The sequence below is a fragment of the Thalia democratica genome, chromosome 7 (assembly GCF_965202585.1).
Source record: "Thalia democratica chromosome 7, ktThaDemo2.hap1.1, whole genome shotgun sequence".
Taxonomy (NCBI): domain Eukaryota; kingdom Metazoa; phylum Chordata; class Thaliacea; order Salpida; family Salpidae; genus Thalia; species Thalia democratica.
The window spans coordinates 33,114,943-33,140,671 of NC_139171.1; the positions used below are offsets into that span (position 1 = coordinate 33,114,943).

Genomic DNA, 25,729 nt, shown 5'->3' on the forward strand with positions numbered 1-25,729 from the left:
GATTTTAATTGTGCTGGACGTAATCTGTGTTACCAAAATGTAGGTCATAACTTTTAGAATATCAAAAAGTAAAACAGATCGATAAAGCTGTTTTTAATTAACTACAAAAGGTATTATTTCAAGTGGCGAGTTCATAGTAGTACTTTCAATATGTTACTATCTGTAAAAATCTCAACATTTATGAGTTTGCTTTTAGGGGAACTTTTCTTATTTTATTAAACAAAAATTGTGTTGAGAAAGTAACTTTTATTTTTTTTTTTAAGATTTTTATGAGAAAAAAGCACCTTCACTTGTTTTTTTGCTCAATAAATGCTTGGTATATGAAACTTAGATGTAAAGATAAACTTATTCCAGTTTAGTTATTAACAACAATTTCAATATCATTAGATAAGTTTTTACTTAGGTAGAAAACATTAAAACCTAACCGTTAATTTCAATTGGCTTATTTTCCGAACGTAAACTAAAATATTTCGTACATATCACTAAAATTTCACATTAATATACAATTTATATAAACTTGATTTAAATATTTATTAAGAAGATTAGTTTATTTAGCAGTTTTTATAAATAAGCACAATAACCTTTCATCTTGATTACAATGTTTTTACAAAAAAAAAAGAAAGAACTGATTTTGCCAATTCGATCATCAGACCTACGAATTGGCATGATCAACCCTTTGTTAAACTTGAGCTTGTCTCACGCAAGCAAAAGTCCAGGCTTCTGCTCTGCTGACTTTCGCCGTTGTTTTTGTTTATAAAAAAAGAAAAAAACAAAACTAAATTTTTGTTTAATAAATCAGGAATTTATAATTTCAGTTGCTTTTTAATCGAGTTTTTTTTTTGTAGTATTTTTACCTAAAATCATAAAAAACACACTTAAGTTTTGATATTCAATATAAATGAGTTCGATTGAAAATTTTGTTGATCTACTATACTGCATTTTAACAGGTAAGTTTAACCCACGTTCTAGTATTAATTGCGCGATTCAAACAGAAATATGAATAAATAAAAACTACTGTATGTTTATTCAAGTTAGTAAACATTTAAAACCAGTAATTTGCTTGTAATGATAAATAATTTTTTTTAACATTTGTGAATATAAAAAATAGTTTATGAAGTATAATTTTTTTGATAGTACTGTTTTTAAAGTTGTTTAATTTTAAAATTATCATTGGCTGTTCATTACTATAAATATATGAAGAATATTGAGTAGTTTAGCTTTTTATTTTTACAACAACATGTTGATCAACATTTAAAAATAAAACAAAAAAGGCTGAAATACTTTACATTTTAGCCAATATTTGTTTTTACTAACCTTCTTTTTAGTTCTGTATCTACTAAATACTCAGCAAATTTTATTTAAAAGATTTTCATTAAGGCACTCGTTTTTAGCCTGATTATTTTTAACAAATTTTTTAATAACTGATAACTATTAACTGTAATCATAAAACAAATTTTAAGACAATATAACAGAAGTGTTAAATTAAATTACATACAAAAATAATATTTAATATACATATATAATTTTTTTGTATATCGTTCGCATTACTGTTGTAAACTCCCATAAAACTATAAAACAAAAAAGTTGAGCTCATGTTTGTATAAGTAAAAATAAGAGTTTTTCTTTTGTTTTATATTAGCTAACGTTAACTTTTGATTAGTGGTACTAAATTTTAAAAATTTGTTACATGTGTCTTTCTTTAACACAAATAAATCGGAGAACGTGTTAAACTTTATGTCTAGAAAAAACTTTAAAATTACAATGTAAACAAAAATAATTATTAATGAAATTTGTTTTGTTAAACCCTAATTTATACAACTTTCGGAATATCTTTTTTTTAAGTTTTTAAACATTTATTTTATTTATTTTTCAAACATATTTTATACTTTCAAACAGTTGTTGGAATACCTTCCAACTTGCTGGTGATATTTGTCACCGTTGTGTGGGAGAAATGTCGCCCCAACAGGAAGGTGTCACAACTCCTGGTGGTGAACCTCGCCGTCGCTGACGTCACACTGCTGATGACGTTGCCGCTTTACGTCACAAAAGGAGGTTGGATGTTCGGTGACGTCATGTGTAAGTTGGTGCAAGGTTGGTTTTATTTAATAAAGTGTTTTAATTTTTTTTTACAATTCGGGGAATTCGGCATGATGAATTACAATGATAAATATAATACGATTGCGTAAATTTTAAAAGTTCCTGCAAAACGAATTATTTAATAAATCACTTTCGTTACATGTAATAAATTGATTTTAAGTTCTACCAAGAACTTTCGTATACTTGTATAAAATTGTTTAATGCGGTCAAAGATATTTGTGAGTAACGAATATTTATAGTACAGATTTATTTTATTTTGTATAAAAATTTAAACTTTCTATTTTGTTATCAAAGATTTATAATAAAAAAACTCATTATAAACAGAACAATTTGTACACGAATATATTTATATAATATCTTTCCTAAAAAATGTGTTTGAATCGTGTATCAATAAAGTGAACTATTTTTCAGGTCATTAGAGTATACAGCTTTTACTTAAATTAACTATTTTGTACTAATTTTTCTAGTTATAAGTTATTACACCAATATTAATTTACCACAAAAGGTAAATATTTCAATTTCATGCTCCCTTTTAAAATAGTTTTTACAAGTTTATCTACCTTTACTCAATGAAACTGTAAATAATCTAAATTAGTTATAGTATAATCGCACTAATGATATTCAATACGCTATTATTTTAATTGATTAGCCAAACTCGTTGGCTTAATTTCCGAACCAATAAAACTAAATTGTTTAATAATTTTTTTCAAAAATTGTATAAAAATACAGCAGTTCCTTAAACATATTTCCAGACACAACACAAATAATGTATTATAAGTTAGAAATGTTTTGTGTTGAAAATTTTATTTACTTTAATGTTAAAAAAACAATCTACAATCTAAACATTTATAACTAAGCTTTTTAATTTCTTTTAATAACAAGTCACGTTAAGCTACTTTGTGTTCATACAACTTTTCAATTCTTTTTACTTTATTATTTTATTTACCAATTCAGTAAGAAACACATTCTACGTTTAAAATTTATTCGCATGACGACGTTTCGACTTTCAATAAGTCATTATCAACAAATTACTGTGCAAAAATCAATAAAATTAGTGATAAACAACTAAGTATACAAAAAAAAAATTTTTCTAAGTGATACATTATATAAAAAATTTATAAATTAAGATTATAAACTCTAATAAAATAACATTTTACATAAGTACTAACAAATTGTTAAACTAATATATATCAAACTAATCAAAAATTCTTAATGTATGGGTAATACCCGGTTTAATTAATTGTTTATTTAAAATTGGATTATAGCGTTTAATTAGTAGAGCTTCACTTATCAGGGTCTCAAATTCTTTTATTTATTTGATTTTAATTTTACTTACAGTAATCGACCACCTCAACTACCACGCGTCCATTCTCTTCCTAACAACCATGAGCGTCGATCGTTGCCTGGCAACCACCTACCTGATGGAAACCAGGGTGTACAGGACCCGCAACAACGCCAGCAGGTGCTCGTGGACCATCTGGTTGGTTGCCATGGTAACAAGCGTCCCGTTAATGTTGTACACGAAAGTGCGGGACGGGAAGTGTCAGGTCCAGTTTCCCTCAAGCGCGAGGGATTTTGAAAGCGAGAGTGAATTGGACGGTTTCATTCAGAGTCTCTACAACAGAACAGATTTCGAGTATGAGAGTTCCGGAGGAAACGTGAATGAGAGCGGTGAGTGGTGTATTGGAATAAATTCGTGAAAGTTAATATTATTTCTTAATTTAAGATTTTTGAACTTTTTTATGTTTGTAACAATAAGAATTGAAATTGCAATTTCATTAAAACTAATCTTCAATTAAATATATCCCCCCCCCCTCCCTTAAAACGTCATAATGTCTCGCAGTTGTTGGCTAATCGGATGATCTTAAACGCTTAAAATGTCACAAAATTTAAATTTTTGTTACTAATATTTTTATTATAAACCACTTAACAAGCACTCAAGATGTGTCATTAAAGTTTAGTTCAGATCTGTTAAAAATTGCTACTACTTTGTTATTTAAAAGTTGGTTAGCTGTTTTTCAACACGTTTAATAGCTTAGATTGATTTTAAAAATTAATATCATTACTTTATTTATTGTAAAAATTTATCCCAATTTTTCAATAGCGACCATTGCTTAAAAACTTAAAATTCTATTTTATCCATTTATGTTGGTACATTCTTTGCAGTTTTAACATTTAAAGTTTCAACAAACAGTTGTATTGAAAGTTTAATTTAAAACAAAGCTATTAAAAAACATATAAACTATGAAACAACTTTTAAGCAATTCGATTTTTTTATCATTACTCAAATCATTACTATTATTATTCATTATCTTTATTAACTAAAATTAACCTAGATATTATAATCAAAGAAAGTTATAACTTATCTAAATTTATATAACTGTTTTAAACAAAGTAAATATTTAAAACTTCTTCAAATTAAGATAGCATAAAATTTTTACTGAATTATACTGGTGCTTGTTAAAAATCGACAAGACTATTACAGATGAAAATAAAGTATTTTGAATACTTTTTTAGTTTAAATTGTGTTTAAAAAAAAAAGTTGTTTAACAAAGTTGTCAAGCTTTACATGATAAAATTTTACAAATAAGGATTATTTTTGAAATTTTAATTTAACTGACAGTTTACACTTTAATAATTAATCAAAATTAACCAAAATAAATATTTAAAATATAGAGTTTAATAGTATAAATTAATTAATGTCTACTTTAATTTAGCTACCATTCAAGATGACACAACTAGAAAAAAAAAGTTTATTATATGTAGGCAAATTAAAATCACAAACACCAAACTATTACTTCAAAATGATTTTATTTACAATAACCGACAACCAATATTTTTATCAATGTGCTGAGCTAGTACGTTTACAATGTTTTTGTTACAGATTTCAGTTTGGAAACCAATCAAGAAACTTTCAAACCAGCTTGTGGGGAATACCAACATTTAGGATCGAAGTTGTACATTGTTTACGAAGTTTCAAACTTTGTTTTGTTTTATTTAATTCCAGTTGCTGCGATCGTGCTTTCTTACGCTTCAATTCTACACACCATTGTTAAAAAAAGAAAAACTTTTGATAATAAAAACAGTGAGTTGTTTAAAGTTTTGGTTTTACATTAATATTTTGATGGTTCATATTTTTTTCTTTGAAAATACCTTTTTATAAAGCTATACACTGTAAAAAATATTTATTCTTATTATATAACATAGACTATTTATAATATAACCATATAAACTACAAAAGTTATACTTTATCAAAAGTTACTTTATATAATACCACAAATTATACAACATTCACTTGTCAATAATTTTTTATCTACAAATAATGCCGTTTTAAAAGTTTGTGTTTTAGATTTACTTTTTTGTGATGTTTATAACTTTAAGGCTTTTGTTTAGAATAAAACAGAAAAATGCTTTATTTTTACTTTTAAAACCATTTAAAAATTAAAATTTTTGCCAAGTTCACAATAGAATTTAATGAGTCGTACAGGTGCTTAATAGAATAAACGCTACCAGTTTAATTTTGTTTTAATATGAGTCCACATAGTTAGAAATATTGATTTTTGTGATAAGAAAATTTACTATACTTTCTTAAAATGATCTCAATTTTTTTTCAAAGCTGTAGCTTGATATTAAATTTATAATTTAAATAGCTTGATAAATAAATAGAAATTGCAAATAGAAGTATTTAAAAACATAATTTGTTAATAATAATAGTTAAAATTACCGTTTGTTAACAATAAAAAGCACCACAGAAGATTGAGATGAAAACTCGGTCAAATATTACATTTGTAAGACTGGTTTAGAAAATAGTAATTAGTCATTTGAGTTTACAAAAAAATTAAATTGTTGCTAAATATTTAAGTTTAAAATTTATAAATAACTATTTTTTTAGTTAATGTCGGTTTAATAAACATTAACAAATAATCTAAGTACAAAAACCTTTTAACACAAATCTAAAATAAAGAAAACAATTTGAACAATCGGCTAATGTAAAAAAAGGCCATAAATTTTTATAGATATAAATTATTTATAGTATAAACAAGTATGGAGAGATTGAAAAACAATTTCTTACGAGTTATTTTCTATCACTTTTATGGAAAACCTACATAAAAATGAATGTCAAAATTTTATTAAAACAAAGGCAATGTTGTTTAAAGTTCACTAATCTGAGGTAAAACGACACTCGAACTAAAAGTTAACTTTTTCAAATGCCATTTGAGTACATAATAAAATTATAATTATGTTTAAATATTTAACAGCTTCACCAAACCAAGCAACTTTTGTGATTGGCTTGTTAGTTGGGACTTTTATTGGGTGCTGGTCCCCTTACCTTATATGGAGGTTGTTGTCCCTACTTCCAAGTGTAAAAGTGAGTTTAAGTTTATAATAAGAACTTTAAGTTTAAAATAATATAGAGAACAACACTTTTGTTATCTTTATAGTTTACAACACATAAAAAAATATAGTTTAGTGATTAAAATAAGCTTTTGGAGGTAAAAACTAAAACGGTCAGCTGCTCAAACAACAGTTGAGTAATTTTATTGATTAAGATTGATTGAAATGAAAGTTTTTACAGTGTTACAAATGATGCACACAAGTATCAGTAAACTACAATGTTATATGAATACAAAACATGCGCTAGTAATGTAGTGACCTCAAGTTTTAGTAACAAGTACAATTATTGATTAAACAAGTGTTTAAACTTTCGTTTTTAAACAGATAACACAATTACTCTATATAGCGTCGAAAACCATTTATTCTATTTTAGTTGATATTTGTTATTTGTTTTGTTTTAGCTGTGATTAAATATTTTACAATAGTTATTCTTAAAAGAGTATTTGAATCTAACTTTTTCATAGTTCATAAAAGCAAGCTTGATATTACAATAATTTCTTTTTATTTATTAGAAAACATGATTTTAAATTTTTTTTGAAATGGTATTCTACGATCTTTTATTTACGTAACTTAAGAAAAAAATTTGTCGAAGTCAACAGAGAATATTCGCAAAACCATAACAAATTGAATTTAGTCACGAAATAATTTTTGTTCAATAAAAATATATTCAATACTAGGTTAAAAGCTAATTTAAACTAAAATATCGACATTTTTTAGATATCGAATGTTCATCACTTAAAATATTTCAAAATTTGTTACAAACTACTCAATTATTAATTTGTTGATGCTTTTAACGTACTTGAATACTTATACAAACATATTGCTATTTAGAAAATATTTGGGTAGTCTTATTATTAATTTAAACAGTATCAGTGTATTAAATAACTTCTTTTAATCAAGCTTTAATGGCCAGGAAGTAAAACTAAAAACAGATGTATCATATTTTTTATCTATTTTGAATGCAATAGTTTTTACAGAAGTTATAGCTGGCTTAAAAATAAAACTAAACTTTTTCAAAATAAGTTTTGCTAGCTATAGCTTTAAAATAGGGATTTAAAAGAAGTTTGAATAGTAAAGTTAAAAAAATATCTTACTAAAGGCTTTCAAATAACAATTAGTTTATTGATAAAATAAATTTATTTCGACGATAATTTAGCTCAGATATTTTGATTAAAAAAATTTTTGTCTTTGTTTATAAATATTTTATACGCAAGCAAGGATCACAAATATTTTTTATAATAAAGAATTAAACAAAAACTTTAGTAGCAATTAAAACAAATATATTTAAATTAAACTACATCAAAACATTCTTACTATTAAAAACATTTTTCTATATCAACTCTACTGTTTATTTTAGTATATTTTAGGTAAACAATATAGAAACATGCGAAAATTTACACGAAATATTTCTATTCCTCGCTTATTCGAACAGTGCGGTTAATCCAATTCTGTACTCAGTATCCAGCAAATTATTCAGAAAAAAAATTATAATTTGCTTTGAATTCATTACAAAAGGAAGAAATAAAAAGTTTGTTTCATAATAATATTTATTTATAATCTTCAACTAATTTTTTTCTGTACTTACACAACTTGGCTTCGATGTAAGATTTGGTAGTATTTTATCGTGAACATAAATGCAGAATAATCTATAAACTATACAGAAATAAACAACTTCAAACTATAAGTATAGGACTTTAATTAAACTCTTTAGCTAAACTTATTATAATCCTAATTGCTTGTATTTGTTTGAATACAAACATAAATGCACTAAAACAGTTTTGAATAGTACTTTATTACTAGCTTTAATAATAAAACAAATTTCATTATTGAATTCTAATCAAGTATATTTTTTTTATTGTTATAAGATAATATACTTTTGGTAAAAAGAAACATTTTTTTAATTTAATCTTGTTAGATAAATTTTATTTAATTAAAGGCAATTTTTGTTGAAGAATGCATGAAAAATAATTTTATTCTGTTAAAAGTACAATACTGCTAAAATGTTAGCTCATTATTTTTTCCTAAACAAAAAAATTGTTACATTTGTTTGAGTTAAAATAGCGTTTATGCCAAAATGATAACTCAGTTTCCGTAGGAAAAACTAGTCATTAGTTTTTTAGTATCTTTTTTATTATAATTTTTTTATATTTATGTTATATTTTTAAACCACATAAAAATAAACTGTTTTATTTTTGATAGGATACTAACGTTACAAAGTTTGGATAGAAAACAAAAATCAAGTTTAAAGAAAACCCAAATAAATATTACACCGAATATTAAAAGATTAGATCGTTATAAAAATAACAACGGTAAAACTAAAAAGCATATAATAGTTTAAAAATAAATAATTAACTCATAACTTTAAAGCTTGGTATCCGAAACTCATATTGATATTCGCTAACTTACCAGAAGTTTGTAAATAATTTCCCCGCGTCCACTTTATTAAATATCGTTTCCTTTACTAGTTATTTACCCATTCACTTTTTTGCCCCCTTAATTGCTTTCACCCCTTATAAAAAAAGCCGCCCTAAAGGAAACCTTGCTTTAAAGTTTATACTTCTTTATCATTTTAGTTTAAACAGCTTTAATTATAGATATCTAAGAAAAAATTTGCTGCAAACTTTTTAATTTTTAATTCAAGTATAACAGTGTATACAAATGTTATTATAAACACCAATTAATTTTTAAACCACTTTAAATTTTTAAACTCTATAAAAATAACTAAAATTTTGTAAAATATTAATTACCATCAAAAAAGTCTACATTGTTTTTTTTAATGTATTATCAAATTTTTTAGTTTAATAAAGGAAATTTTCTATAAAAAAGATTTAGTAAAAACCAAGTATTCTTAATAAAATTTAAAGCCATAACATTTTTTAATTTTTTTTTTAGTTATTTCTGAAAAAGTTTTTCAAGCAAATGGTTTAATAAAAACTTACATTAAAACATTCACTTGATTATTTTTATCACAAAATTTGTATTGTTTTTATTTTTTTCAATAATACGAAGTCTTTTCTTGCTTGTTTATTAAATACTACTTTATTCATATTTTGTATTTCATAAAAAATGTTTTCAACGGTGTTTGTCAAATGTTAGGAAAATAAAAGTAAAACTATAATGTTTGAAAAATTTAGACTGTTAAACTATTTATTTTGCATAAAAAAAGTACAACTTAATTGTTAATGTTGCTTGCATGGGTATCAAAATATTGAAACTAAGTTCTTGTGTATGTAGCTTGATTTTTTTCAGCAAGACATTCGTTTTTTTTTTTTTTTCGCTTTTAACACAAATATTCTTAAATAAATATGTATTTATTAACACCTCAAAGTATAGTTCAAACTTGATTTACTAAATAATTTATAATAACTACTCATTATTTATTACTTGTATTGCATTTACATTACCAGCAGCTTAAATCTTTAGAGTTCCAATTATTAAAATATTCAGATTCGGCCGAATTCAAATTTCAAAATGAGATTCAGATTCGGCAGATTACTATTTGCTTTATTAAAGACATTGGGAAAAAAATATATTACTAGTTTCAAATAATTTGATACTGACATGTTTGCGGATAAAATATGCAAAAACTAGCTATCTGCCACGACCGGTTATAACTTTTTAATTTAAATCCGGATTTTTTTTTTAACTTAGGATCCGGATCTAATCTTTAAAAAAAGTCCGGATAATAGATCCGGTGGACTACTAGTCGTAATCTTTTTTTAAACTAGTTAAATTAGAGATGCGATCTTTAACTTTAACGTTTTGTTCTTTTATCCATCTATTTTGTTTTATGTAGGAAATATACGTTCCTTACTTTTAAATAAGGATATTATGATGCAACATACCACTATTTAAGAGTTTTATTGGAATAACTGTGAAAAATTAAACCTTTTAAAATTAATAAGAACAGTTAAAAATTTCAGTTTGCTTAACTCGTGTTTTTAAAGAGTTTATAAGTAACATAATTAACTTTTAATCAACACATTTGAAAAACTCAATTCACTAAACTTTATCTAAGAAATAAGTAATTTTTCACTTGTTTTTACAACAAACATTTTAAGAGTCTATCGAAATACTATGTTCGAAAAAAAAAACCAACAATTTCACGTCTACTTAAATACATTTGCCTACTAATTTTCTACGTTATCGTATCAGTACTGGGTCAGCACATCGGGTTGATCCAAGTTGAGTTTTATGTTGAGAGTTTTGTCGAAGCTGCCCAGATGGGCGACTGAACCAACGCTTCCGCTGTTCTCAGCTTCTACCACGGAAACTGCTTCCTTTTAAGTAAATTGTATGTCAAGTTATGTTGGGAAATGCTACACACTATAAGTAAAAATGAAAATGACATATCCTTACAAAGAAACAACTATTAAAAGCAAGTGTACAAATATTAGTATAAGTATTTATTAATAATAATTCATAGTGTAATGCATTTGTAATGCATCCCTGATATTAAGTATTACTTTTAGGTGAGTATCAAAATGAAGCTTTACAGCCAATCACAATCAGCACATTGCTAATTGGCAAATCACTTATTTTTATGCATAAAACTTGTGATGCAATAATACCACATTGTTTGTCACTGTCTTGCAGCCACTCCTGTGTTGTTTGGACACAGTTTTATATTTGGATTTGAGTGTTCGTATCAGTCCACTTACAGCTTATTTGATTTGTTACTTGTTTGGACAAAAACTCCATGTTTGATTTTGAACAGTTGAAATTTAACTCAGCACAGTTACCTACCAGTTCAAAATAAAATAACATTTTCAACTGCCTATCTTTACAATTTTATTAGGGGCTTATACTATCAAATTGCTAGGTTTTTATATTTTACTTACTTGCTAATTTATACAATCTTGTTAGAACTGATACTTATTTAAATTGTTTTTTTATAATTGACTAATTTGCCAATTTTGTAGATTTGTGTTTGTTTATTGAATTTAAAGCTTAATAAATTCTTTAACTTGCATTGAATCTATTTATCAAATTAATTTATCTTAGTCTCAATTTCACCAAACATTGACCCTTACTATAGACCCCTTCTAGTCAGGATGTAGCAAAGCTATCAAATAGAAAACTTTCCACACGATTTAGCATGGACACTAATGCGTCCACCATCCGGGGCATTCCTCCCGTAAGTCACAATAGATTATAAATGTTTTAAATTATATATTTAAATGTTTGATAGAATACCGGCATTTTAAATTAAGCAAGTATAAATGAACACTTTTATACTACGTATACAATCTTATATTATTATTTTTTATCTTCCTAAAACTAAAACTAATGCAAAAAAAAATAAGAATATTAGGATTCAGGTATAATTTATTAATACAAGTTACTTTCAATTTTCCAGGAGTATCTAGTGTAAATTTCAAAAAACTGCTGTAATATCTAGTGAAAATTCAAAAACTTCTACTCAATTGCCTTTTTTTTTCTGCTCTTCATCTCAAATTAAAAAGTAACTAACATAAATTTTAAAGTTTTGCAGCAGTATCTCATAAGTCTCCGCGAAAATGCCTAAGATCTTTTTTATTGCTTTTCATCATAAACTCCAGAATATATAGTAGGTGCCTATAAAAACGGCAACCTTTGAGTTTTCAGCTCAAAAAGTCTTTGCATCTTACAACACCACAAAGGCATCCTGCGCAAAAATATAGGTGATTTTAAAAAATGCTTGCTAATTTCCATTTACTGAAAACCACCCCAATGCAGATTGTTCGGGATCCTTAAAATGCGATCTTAGAGTTGTTAGCCTGATTTTTTGTACATGTGTCAGTTATCATTGTATACAATTTAAGACTATTAAAAAGTTTCATTAAGGTACTTCTTGATTTCAAAAAAATTGAACAAAACTTTATGCGTTCACGCCTGCTCAAATACAATTTTCAAACTTCTAAGTTAACTTCTAATGAGAAGCCTGGTAGGGGTGGGTGTCAGAATGACACAGCGACAAAATGACACGGTGCGTCACTTTGGCACGGTGCGTCACTTCGACACGGAGGGTCACTTTGGCACGGCGACAAAATGACACGGTGCGTCACTTTGGCACAGCGACAAAATGACACGGTGCGTCACTCTGGCACGGTGCGTCACTTTGGCACAGCGACAAAATGACACGGTGCGTCACCTTGGCACGGTGTGTCACTTTGGCACGGAGGGTCACTTTGGCACGGCGACTAAATAACATGGTGCGTCACTTTGGCACAGCGACAAAATGACATGGTGCGTCACTTTGGCACAGAGGGTCACTTTGGCACAGCGACAAAGCGACACGGTGCGTCACTTTGGCACGGAGGGTCACTTTGGCACAGCGACAAAATGACATGGTGCGTCACTTAGGCACGGTGCGTCATTTTGGCACAGCGACAAAATGACACGGTGCGTCACTTTGGCACAGAGGGTCACTTTGACACAGCGACAAAACGACACGGTGCGTCACTTTGGCACGGAGGGTCACTTTGGCACAGCGAAAAAATGATACGGTGCGTCACTTTGGCACAGCGTCAAAATGACACGATACGTCACTTTGACACAGCGACTAAATGACACGGTGCGTCACGATAGCATGGATTAACAAACTTATATGCAAAACTAAACTTCTTCAGTAATATAACTTTTAATTGTAAAATTTTGATAGTAATTAGTTAAACAAATTATACTTTTTCCAAACTATAGTAGCTTGATACATTTGAAACTATATATGTTACATTGCTTTAAAATTTAAGTCATAGTATAAAAACATAAATTTCTTAAGTTTGTTTTCTACGTCTCACGACTTCTCATACTTATGTAATGAAAAAAATTTAGTATTTTTTGTTGTTAAGTTTAATTAATTATTATGAGGAATTGTTTAAAAAAATAACTAAGATTTAAATTAATACAGAGTTATTTCGTAGTAAGAATAAGTCATGCGTGTTTTAACTGTAGTTTTTAAAAATACAGAGTTAAGCTGCTTTTGTAGTAACTAGCCATTTATATTAAATATGTATATATATTTATATTTAACAAAAGTTACTAAGTTAGGATGTTAACTTAAAACTCTGTATTGAAAATATATAATAAACTTGTCTGAAAGCAAATAATTAAAATAAACGGACCTGGAGCCTAAATTTATGAAAAAGTTAAAAATAGTATTATGAACAGTTGAGAGAAAATTAAGAGTCTGATGCAACCATTCATGCGTATTTATATATTTATCACTTTAAAAAAAAATCACTAGAAGAGGTTATACATACAACATTGCTGCTGCAGCCTTCTAATTAAAGCTGCAGCCATTCTATTAAAGTTAATACTTTAAGTCTTTTTTATTTTTACAAAACTTTTTAGTCTAAAATATAAACTTAGAGTATGACAGATATTATAGTATTTTATTGCATATAAGGATTTAATTGCATTTATATTTAATACAAAATCAGTAAATAAATTTCATAATGATACAGTAAAAGCAGATTTTAATTTGCGTGTAAAAATTTCGTCTACTTTACATTCTTGAGTTTTATTACAAAGTTTTAAAAAACTCGGTTTTGTCTTAACTCTGTTATGAAAATAATATTTAATTTTCTATTTTTAATCTTGCAACCTATTAAGTCGCCAAAATAGCGCAAGTATTAATTTTTTTAAGCATAAAAACGTAAAATAAGAACCGCATTAGAATTTAGAATTACAACAGCAGAAAGTTGCTTTCGATAACGTCTGAGTTTTAGTTTATAAAACAAATTTTCCTCTGTATTTACATCTACTAGTTTATTGTTTTGATGTACTGAATGATTGATCTAAAATGAAGATTGTATTTTTTAAATCAGAATGTTGCTGAAGTTTAAAAAATATGTTTACATGAGTTTTTATCTTTTTAGTCGTAAAATGGCAAGTCATTTTCTAATTTTTATTACTCGTTTCAAGTTCTAGTACTAAACTGTGTTTAAGATTTTCCATTCGAAAGTAATCAAAAATAAATTTTCGTTAATTTTGGTAGTCGTATTTTGTTAAAAAAATTGCTGCTTTTGCATCTTTGTGAACGTTGTTTGGTATAAACAACTAGTTGTTGTTTATTAAGCACAGCTTTTAAGCACACCTAACACCTTGCTATTGCTTAAAAACGAGCATGTTTTTTATAAGTACGACGATGAGAATAGAAGGTATAAACATTACGTGTTTCACTTTATTTTATGAAGTCACGATCAAAAATTCCTGCGGTCTTTGTTTTTAAAGTTAATCAATGTGACTGTTGCTGATTCTACAAAACCGGTTAGAAGACAGGAAACCGAAAAGTTTCCTAGAAAAATAAGATTGTTGTCCATACCAATAAAGATTGAAGTTTCACAACAAATCGTTCCCTCCCTTATTAACCACCGTGTCATTTTGTCGCTGTGCTAAAGTGACCCTCCGTGTCATTTTGTCGCTGCGCCAAAGTGACGCACCGTGTCATTTTGTCACTGTGCCAAAGTGACGCACCATGTCATTTTGTCGCTGTGCCAAAGTGACCCTCCGTGCCAAAGTGACGCACCGTGTCGTTTTGTCGCTGTGCCAAAGTGACCCTCCGTGCCAAAGTGACGCACCGTGTCGTTTTGTCGCTGTGCCAAAGTGACCCTCTGTGCCAAAGTGACGCACCGTGTCATTTTGTCGCCGTGCCAAAGTGACCCTCTGTGCCAAAGTGACGCACCGTGTCATTTTGTCGCCGTGCCAAAGTGGCCCTCTGTGCCAAAGTGACGCACCGTGCCAAGGTGACGCACCGTGTCATTTTGTCGCTGTGCCAAAGTGACGCACCGTGTCATCTTGTCGCCGTGCCAAAGTGACCCTCTGTGCCAAAGTGACGCACCGTATCATTTTGTCGCCGTTCCAAAGTGACCCTCCGTGCCAAACTGACGCACTGTGCCAAGGTGACGCACCGTGTCATTTTGTCGCTGTGCCAAAGTGACGCACCGTGTCTATTTGACGACCGTGTCATTTTGTCGCTGTGTCATTCTGACCCGCTCCCCTGGTAGCTACCAACCTGATGAGTCTATAACTTTTTAAACTTTACAAGTAAATCCTAATAAGAAATGTATTGAATAGACTGCCAATTAGAAATCTGATAGTAAGGTCACGGTTGCCACTGGTTTTTGACAAACTTCTTCCAAGTTTTCTGATTTTCTTGAAGTTTTTACAAGTACGCGTTTTTGGGTCTATTTTTAATTTAAAGTCAAGTTTAAGTTTAAAAACTGTATTAAGTAGTATAATAACATTGAAAAGATACTGTAAAGCAACTTAATATGTGTTTTTTGGTAAAAATAAAATTGTGAGGACGAAATATTTTTACATATATGACAGAATTTTCGTGTCAAATCAAAATTTTACTACTTAGCATTCAGAAATTGTTTAAAATTCCAGGTTTTCCAGGATTTTTTTTTTCAAAGTTTCTCAAACTCCACGTTTTTTCAAGATTCCAGGTTTCACATTTTAAATTTTTTGGATATTTATAAACTCATTAAAAATCTTTCCTTTCTTCATTTTTAAGGCTAAAGTTCTCAAACTTTCAAGAAAAATTTGTATATAATTTAAAGACTTAAATGTTGAATTTAAAAAATAATACTAATTGTAATGTTCCAGGTTTTATGGCAACCCTGTAAGGTTCTGCATAAAACTATTATGTCTATAACTTTTTTTTTTGAGATACAAACTCGCAATTTTTTATTCATTACAACTGTACCTGATAGCATGGCTCGTGCAAACCGGTGGTGATGTTGAATACTTTACATGTAGAAACTATTTAAAATTCCAGGTTTTTCCATGTTTTTTTTCAGAGTTTCTCAAACTCCAGTTTTTGTGGCAACCCTGTAAGGTTCTGCACACAACTATTATGTTGTAAACAAGTCAACAGTCTACAACTTAGTTTTATTTTAGATAGCAATTTAGAATTGTACCTGATAGCAGGGTTCGTGCAGACCGGTGGTGATGTTGAACTCGACGCCTCCCATCACCAGCTTGCAACTTCCGTCCCTCATCACCCGTATCTTTCCCACGTACCCTTCTCCCATCCTCTCCAACTTCTCATCGAGTTCCTGTGAAAATAGTAAAAAAAATTGAACTGTCTTGGCCTTACAATTTTATATTTTTGTTTTTTAAAGTCAAGCAAAGTTAAAAACAGTAAATTTTGTAAAGTCAACACCAGAGGTTTTTTTTAACATGGTTTTGTTTTTTAAACATTTTATAATATTTTTCTTTAAAACAGCGCTGCCTTTTAAAAAACCGGTGCGGAACAACTCAACTGACCAGTTGCTCTTTAGATTTGTTGGCGCCGTCTGTTTTGCTCGCCGGTTCTCTGAGCGACATTCCGTACGGCTTCACGGGCAGCTTGTCCGGCATCTGAATGTACAGCAGCTTGTTGGAGTCTTTGTGTTCACTGAAACGTAAACAGCTTGTAAAAGCACTTTGGCTATTTTATAAATGCTTACAAAAACGTGTTTTGACCAGTTGGCTATGTTTTAGTGATTTTTTTAAAATCAGATTTTGATGCCTGAAAACGAGTCACAAAAAACAAATCTAATAAATTAATTAGTTTATTAGTATAACCCGTGGAGATAGAAAGTTAGAGAAGTATAAAATTTTTAATGTTTGTTGAGCTTTAAAAATGCAGAATATAAAAAGGAACTGTTTAAATTGTGTAAAACAAAATAAATCAAAGTCAATTTCTGTTTAGTAATGCTTTAATTTAAAAAAAATATATACTAACCGTAGAATTTCCCCAACATTTTTTCCAACGGTATCTAAAAAATGAAAACAGGTAAATTAACAAAAAAAAAGCAACTTTGTCTCAATTTGAACTTAAAAGACGTAAGGAGGACGGGGGTTAAACATTTTATTTTACAAAAATTAACACTGTCTCTTATATGAAAGCTTACAGTATAAACTTCTAGCCAGTTTAAAAAACAAAAATATTTTATTTTTGAGATATTGTAATTTTTGTAAAAATTTACCGATACAAACGTATGGACCGCAAATATTTGATAGTCAATTTTTTTGGATATTTTTTAAAAATCTATCCTTTCTTTATTTAAAGGCTAGAGATCTCAAACTTTTAAGATACATTTCTTATATAGTTTAAAGACTTAAATGTTGAATTTAAAACATAAAATAATAATTCTAATGTTCAAGTAAAAAAAAAAACAGGTAATTGATTTTTTTTTATGAAAATTTCTCCATTAAAAATATTTAAATATTAGTAATAGACTTTCAGTAAAAAAATTAAAAAGATTGATTTTAATCAAATAGTTTTTTTTTTTGCCTTTAAAGTTTTCTCCTTCTATAAGGAACCTACTAAGTTTACCAACTTTGACCGCTTATATCTCATAAGTTATTTTGATTTTGTTAAGCGGTTGCAAATGTCTGAAAGCTCAGTTAAAACTCACGCTAAACGCAATCAGAAGATTTTTTTTAACTTTTAGGAATAAGATCAATTTGTGAAAACAAAGGTAGACCCCCTATGACCTTAAAGAAAAGAAGCTAAACGCAATTAGAAGAATTTTTTTAATTTTTAGGAATAAGCAAGTTTAAAAAAAAAATATTTTACAGTAAATATTTAAACCCTATTTATCCAGACAAACAAAAGTATTCATGTTTATTCAAACCGGTTTTTTCAATGAGAACTTCTCCTTTCACGTCCATGAGGCCCTCGGCGTAATCGATGGGAGCCAGGTCCGCTTCGGCCTCCGTTTCCTCCTCCGACACCACTTGCTGGTGAAAAATAACAAAAATTAATCATGTCCTATTTATGTTTCTGCAAGATATCCGATTGATTTTTTGCATGAACATTTTAAAAACAAATAAAGATTTTTACAAAGATTAGTCAAATATGCCACATTAGCAAAATTTTTGTTTCTGCAAAATATCCGATTGATTTTTTACATGAATATTTTAAAAACAAATTAAGATTTTTACGAATATTAATCGAATATGCCACATTCGCAAAATTTCTGTTTCTGCAAAATATCCGATGAATTTTTGCATGAACATTTTAAAAACAAATAAAGATTTTTACAAAGATTAGTCAAATATGCCACATTTGCAATTTTTATGTTTCTATAGAACTACCGATTGAATTTTTACATGGATGTTTGGGTACTAATGGTAATAAATTTAATTTTTGTTTATTTAAAAGTTTTTAAAATTGTACATTAAAGCTTTAGTTTTAAAAACAAAGGATTGATTTTTAAATGTGTCTACAGTTTTACATTTGTATTTTACATGGATATTTCGGTACCTGTTCCTCGATTCTTTTGATGAGATCGTTCACGTTCACCTCGTCTTCCCCGCACACTCTCGACTCGACCTCGCACTCCGTTTTGATGTCCCTGCAAAAGTTGAAGAAAGTTGCGCAAATGTACAGTGGTCAGTGTGAAAGTTGGTTAGTCTAATGTTTATGAGCTTGGTGTCATGAAAAAACTGAAAAAATAATTCAACAAATTTTCAAGTCTGGACTTCCACGTGTCGAAAGGTTTCAATGATTAAACTGACTGTTTATTGAAAATTAATTTTTTATGTAGTAATATATATTCAAAATATATATAAAAAAATAACTTAAAAATGTATTCTTTTATCAAATTGATAAAATAGTACGGTTATATTAGACATTAAGTCCATAGATGGGTTAAACACTTTTTTTACAAAAATTAATTTTAGCATCTATATGAAATCTTTGAGTACAAACTACAAGCCAGTTTTTATCGAATTCAAAAATATCATTTAATTTTTGAGATATTTTACTTTTTGTAAAAAGTTTCCGATACAAATGTATGGACCGCAAATTTTTTAGGGTCAATTTTCTCATAAATTTTAAATTTCACTAAAAATCTATCTGCTCCTTCATTTTTCAAGAAATCTTCTTCAAATTTTTAGGAAATGTTCCTTATTTTAAAAGAAAAAAAACGTTACTTAGGAATTTTAATAATTTGAAAAAATAAAAATCTTATCACAAAAAAAGATTTTTTTTTCAAAAAAAATTATTATTTACAAAAAATAGTTTAAAGTCTAAATTAATTTTTTTTTATTATTGTAAAAAGATTAGACTGTTAAAGTTTGAAGAAGATTGCTTGAAAAACGTAGGAGAAGATAGATTTTGAATAAAATAGTCTTTTGTCACTGTTTTAGTTTTCCCTTCCCATAGGGAACCTATTATGCGGCCCGTCTTTGACTGGTCATATCTCAAAAAATTATTTGAGTTTTTTAAAACGATAAAAAGCATATTGAAACTTAGAAAAAACTCTATAAAATAAGATCAATTTGTAAAAAACATGGCCTTAATAGTAGCAATATTTTTGTTGAGACTGTACAACAACAAGTACATTGACCTTCTAAAATAATTGTAAATTGCGGAATTCTATTTAACAACTCAAAATACAAATTTAAGTGTTTACTAACAAAAGATCCTAGTGAAACAAGTTCACTGGAATATAAATAAAAACAAATTATACAGTAATCTTCCTTTATTGTACCAACATATGTTTCTGTGTGTTAACGAATCAACACACTTCAACTGGGTTCTGTAAAAAAAATAAATACTGCAATGAAAGAATAGAAGCTAAAGTAGGTACATACATGTGTTCATTAAAATTAAAATAAGCTAATTTCTACAGATTTTTAGAGGTTAACAGTTACTAATAGGTAAAATACATGTGATCAATATTTGTAGAAACTTCATTAAAAAACTTGTACTAAAATCAAACAAATCTTAGAACTTTTTTTCTTATAAAATCAGTTATCATCAATATGTAGTTACAATTTTAGGTAGAAAATAACTGATACAAAACTTATATTTCTAACATAACAGATAATTAAAACTGTATAAGTCAGAAATGTTTTGATTAAACTTTATTTTATTTAGAATAAAGATTTTTTTAAACTTTTTTTAAAAACAAAAGTACAAGAGTTGTTTGTTAGAAATATAAAACAAATAAGTATTTGTCTTTAAGTACTGTTTAAAGTTTTTTATTTTAACATATCCATTGAATTTTGTTATAGGAATTAATACAATTTTTCATAGTAAATTTGAGCAAACAAAGCAGAAATCAATTTTTAAAGTCTCATTAAACTTATATTTACCTGGAAAAACTGGAAGCAGTTCTCGCGCCGGAGCTTCCGAGACCGCCGCGGGAGCGTTTGGGGGCGCGGTTGTTCGTGGCTTCGAAAACTGACGTTTGCGGCAAAATTTGACTCTGTTGATAAAACAAGCTTGATTTTGAACAAACTTTATTGAAACATTCAGAGTACGAGTTTTTGATGGCAGAGGTTTAATGGTGAAAAGAATAATTTTGGGAACGGGTGAGAATCGCGCAGAGTGACACTTTAGCATTGTTTTATTTCCATGATACTTTTTTAAAATTTTATAAAATTTTCACAACAATGTTCTAAAATATAAAAAGAACTATATAAAAATTTAAGTTAAAATTAAACGAGCTTGAATGTGTTAAAAGTTTAAGTAATTAAACAGTTCGTGTTTAAATTTTACTATGAGTTGTTCTAAAACAAACTTTAATTTTATACCAATAAAATATAAATTTACAAATTTTATCAAAAATAAATAAGCAAGGTCTTTAATTAAACACAAAAATATTTTAACAAACTTTATATCAGTGTGGTACAATTGTAACAAAATAAAGAAAAATTTTAGCTTATAAAAATTTATAATTGCTTCGTAAATTATTTAATCAAGCAAACCACAAAACAGAAAAGTAATTAAAATTGTCAATAAACATAATTAAATATATCATGAGAGTACTTATAAGCTAAACAAGGATAATGAATAATCAAAACATTTCTGCTTAAATAACTTCGGTTTATTTGAATGAATGTGTATAGCTTCAATTTTGACCAGGTCAAAAGTATAGTTAGAACTTCTTAACACTTAAAAAATAAATGTCGTGCTGCTAAACCTAGAGTTATTTTTACATCAAGTTATGTTTTGATTCTTAAAGGCAAAGACCTCATACCTAACAAACATAAAAGTTGCGTGGTTTACAAGTTCGAACAGCTACATCGGTCACACCTCTAGGCACTTTGAAACGAGAATTAAAGAGCACATTACAAAGTGTGTAGAATAACATATTCACAAATCAGGCAAAGATAATTAGTATAGCAACTTCAAATGCATAGAAGAGATCTTCAATATCAGAACATTTAGTTAAAAATCCAATTTGTGGAAAAGTTGTAATGAAACGAAATTTTAAATTTTAATAAAATAATACATTATTTTTGACATGATGTTCAAAATCAAAGCTATATACATTTATTCAAATAAACCAAAGTTATGTAGGCAGAAATGTTTTGATTACTCATTACCCCTCTTTAGTTTACAAGTGCTCTCATGTTATATTTAACTACGTTTGTTGACAATTTTAATTACTTTTCTGTTTTATGTTTTGCTTAATTAAAAATTAAAATTAAATTTTTAAGTAAATATTTTAGAAAAAAAAAAGTTTACCCACAGGTCTGTGACTCTTTTTCTTTCCAGATATTATCAGACGCTTAGGTTTATTTTGATGTTTAATAAACGCGGGTTGCTCTACTTCTTTTTTAATCCTGTACAAATACAAAACCTTTTTAATTTTGGTAAGTTTTAAGTACTTAGCACTTTTAAAATAACTTATTTTTTTTTATAAGTTTTCCATTTAACCTTGTATGTACAATAACTTTATTTTTAGTCATTTTATCAATGTTGAAAGCAGACAAAAAATTATAAACTATTTTTATTAAACTACACTATGTTGCAAATGTTTATTTATTAATAAACTATTATTTTTATAATTCATAAACATTATCATTAAAAAAAATAAAAAATTTAGTAAAATATTAACATTTTTCATGTTAACTAAAAAACAATAATAAAATAATAAAACCATTTTACAAAATTTTTGTTTAACAAAAAAGAGTAAACTAATAGGAGTATGAGTCTCACAAACTTTTGCTTCTTTTGGGCTGTTCCTGTTTTGGGTTTGAACTGTAAAAAAATTATTAAAATTAACATTTATTTCTTACAACAGTGAATTAAAGTGTATGAACACTTGAAACATTGAAAAAAAAAATTATACACAGCAGATATCAAACTAAGTATATATACATATACACAGGGTTGCCACTCGTTTTTTCAAAGATTTTTCCAGGCTTTCTAAATTTCTTCCAGGTTTTTAAAAGTACACATTTTTGGGTCCATTTTTAGTTTTAAGTTGAGTTTAATGTAAGAAACTGTGTTAAATAGTATAAAAACATTGAAAATATACTGAAAGTTACTTTAAATGTGTTTTTTAATAGAAAATTTTTTTGATGATGACAAAAAAATCTTATTAATATGATAGATTTTTTATACCAAACTGAAATTTTACAACTGAAATTGTTAAAATTGTTTAAAATTCCAGGTTTTTCCAGGTTTTTGTTCAAAGTTCCAGGTTTTTCCAGGTTTCCAGGTAAAGTGGCAACCCTGTATACAGTGTTATCACTTTCTTTATATACTTAATTGTTTTAATTACTTTAATTTTTGAACAAAACATTTTCAAAAACTTTTACAGACAATTTAAGTTTGTTAGAGAGTTAAAATACTTCAATAACTTTAAAAGATACTTTTTTTGTGACATGCTTTTGTCTAACTACTCTTTCTTTCATTTAAATAATTTTACATGTAACAAAAACAATGCCACCAAAGCATTTTAATACATAGGCATGCAAGAAAATGTCTTTACATTATTCTTATTCTGACAAGATCAATTATACATAAAAATCTAAGTAATGCTCAAGCTAAAATAAAATGTTTTTAAAAAAATAATATATTATTAACCAATTACAAACATTGAGATAAAATAAAAACATAACTTTCTTTAAGTGGTAAAGTGAATAAAATAACTAATTTTCAAACAAAGTTAAGCTTTAAACAATTCTCTGAACAAAAATTACATAATTCAGGGTTGAGTCAAAAGATCCTTAGTGATCAACAACTGTTCAGAGTGATTTTAAACTGTCCTGAATCATACTTAAATTTTAAAATCCTTATTTTTACTTTTCAAAACCAAGTTCTTCAACAAAACTTGGTATAAAAAAACAAAATATTGAAACTAAATCAACTAAATCTAATTCAAACTCTAGTAAAAAGCTCTAAGATTTTATAAAATATTAAAATTATCCTGGGTCAAAAAACCTAAACTAGTGTGAGTCATCAGTTTAAAAAAAATCAATTTTGTCTGAGCTATCCCGAGTCACCCTGATATTTTTAAAAATTCTAAACAATTTAAGTATAATGTGAGCATGAAAACCCTGTAACTTGTAAGAAACATACTCTTTAATTTTTTTTTTAATTAACAAACAATAAAATGACTTTTTTTTTATTTTTTTTTTAATCTGCTTTCTATAAGTTTTTTTTGTAATATTAAAAGGAATTTTTGTTAAAAAATTTAAATAAACTGCTTTAAAATAAACAAGGAGATATATTTTTAATGAATATACAAAAATTTAGAGAAAAATGTCCTTGAAATTTTTTATTACATAAGTTTTCATCTCAAAAGTTAATTAATTACTTCACGTTTAAAAAATTACCTAACAAGCATACACCCAATCAGGGTTACCAAAGGTTTTAAAAAAAAAATTCTAGGATAAATATTTTTTAAAGGTTAAGCTTTTTTGTCAATTTTTAGTAACATTAAAATTAAAATAAAAAACAGTCTTGTAAACAATATAATATAATTTCAAATTAAAATATTGAAAAGATACTGTAATGCTACTTCAAATGAGTTAAACAATTAATAAAAACGCTATTGTCCTAGAAAAAATATTTTTATATGACAGATTTCTCAAATCAGAACAAAAACTTAGCATTTTACATTTAAAATTCTAGGTTTTATGCTAGTTTTTGTTAAAAATTTCAGGTTTTTCCAATTGTTTTTTTTTTAATTATCAAACTCCAGGTTTTTTTGCCTTAACTTTCAATTTCTAGATCTTTCCAGAATTCCAAGCTTTTTGGCAACCCTGCTCTATGTTTTCAAATTAAAAACTTTTTGTAAAATGATTTTTTTAAATAAAAAAATGTTGAAACCCCTATGCCTTTCATAGTGTAATTATATTTTTAGTTAAATTTAACAACAATCTATATTTATTGTTTAAAGCAAACTAATTCTATTTCAAATAGTTCTTAGATATATAATTCTTAGGGATATAAAAATTTTGTATTGAGAAAAAAACTTACAATTATTCAATAAAATATTAATTCAATTGTTATATTGTAAAAACTACTTTCAAGTTATAGCAGTATTTCTAACGTAAGATACTACAAATAGTTTTTTATTTATTTATTAAAATAGAAATACATAGGAAACAACTAAAAATCATATGATTTTATAAACAACATTAAACTAACCGTCTTTTTTTCTTTTTTCACATTAATAGAGGAAAGCCTTCTCAAACTATCTGGTGCGGAGCTGCTCGCAGGCCTGTTGTACATGGGTGCTTCCTGATCTGAAATAAAAGTAATTATCATCATTGTACTGGCAACAAAATTATTAAAAAACAAAACTTACTTGTGTTTTTGTCAGACATGTTACTACTGTAATCATAAACTGTTTTCTATTTTAAGCCTGCAATAATGTGGTTGATACTTTGTATAAACTGATTTTTGATTCTTTAGAAACTGCTTAACTTTCAGACTTGAAATCTTTTATACAATTTTTTTTTTTAATGTTCAAACAAGGAGTTATATTAACGCAATAAATTAAAAACTTGTGCAAACCAATTATTTATAATTTAATAGCTAAAAGGTAGCATATATTTTATTTTACCAATACAACGGAAATTTTAAATTATTTAAAAATATTAAAATTTAGTAAAAAATATATTTTATTCAGTTAGTAAAAAACAAAATATAGCAATGCTTAAATAGAATAAAAACAAGATCATACAAAACTAGAAAAACATAAACATTTTTTGAAACTTTACTCAAGTTTAAAACTTTTATAAAAATTATTTTTCGTCAAAAGCATGACTGTAACTCTTGTATTTACTTTTTTGCTATAAAATCTTAGATATATAAACAAAACTAAAAAAAAAAAATAACTATAAAAAAAAAAACTGGTAAAAGCTTTACAAACAAATAAAGAACTTCTACTAAATTATAATCATATTTTGAATAAATTGCATGTTTTTGAAAAGTTACTTTTAAATTTTCAACATCTGATTCTAAAGTTATAGATTTAGGTGATCAGCTTTGGCTTATAGCAGTTTGGCG

The 25,729-nt window shown here is 27.2% G+C and overlaps 2 protein-coding genes across 2 annotated transcripts; one reads left to right on the forward strand and one right to left on the reverse strand.

The window, feature by feature from the left end:
* Positions 1-898: 898 nt before the first annotated feature.
* On the forward strand, positions 899-8,033 carry LOC145841266 (somatostatin receptor type 2-like). The gene is made up of 6 exons (XM_082948632.1): positions 899-947; positions 1,897-2,091; positions 3,436-3,768; positions 4,982-5,054; positions 6,357-6,466; positions 7,873-8,033. The coding sequence occupies exons 1-6, from the start codon at positions 899-901 to the stop codon at positions 8,031-8,033; spliced, it is 921 nt and encodes a 306-aa protein (XP_082804758.1).
* A 2,350-nt stretch (positions 8,034-10,383) lies between these two features.
* LOC145840773 (uncharacterized) lies at positions 10,384-25,084 on the reverse strand. Its single transcript, XM_082948102.1, has 11 exons — positions 25,026-25,084; positions 24,866-24,963; positions 22,428-22,465; positions 21,954-22,047; positions 20,572-20,684; positions 18,734-18,824; positions 18,102-18,207; positions 17,207-17,240; positions 16,747-16,876; positions 16,398-16,535; positions 10,384-10,772 (listed from the first exon to the last, which is right to left on the reverse strand). The coding sequence occupies exons 1-11, from the start codon at positions 25,042-25,044 to the stop codon at positions 10,644-10,646; spliced, it is 990 nt and encodes a 329-aa protein (XP_082804228.1). The 5' UTR covers positions 25,045-25,084; the 3' UTR covers positions 10,384-10,643.
* Positions 25,085-25,729: the final 645 nt, after the last annotated feature.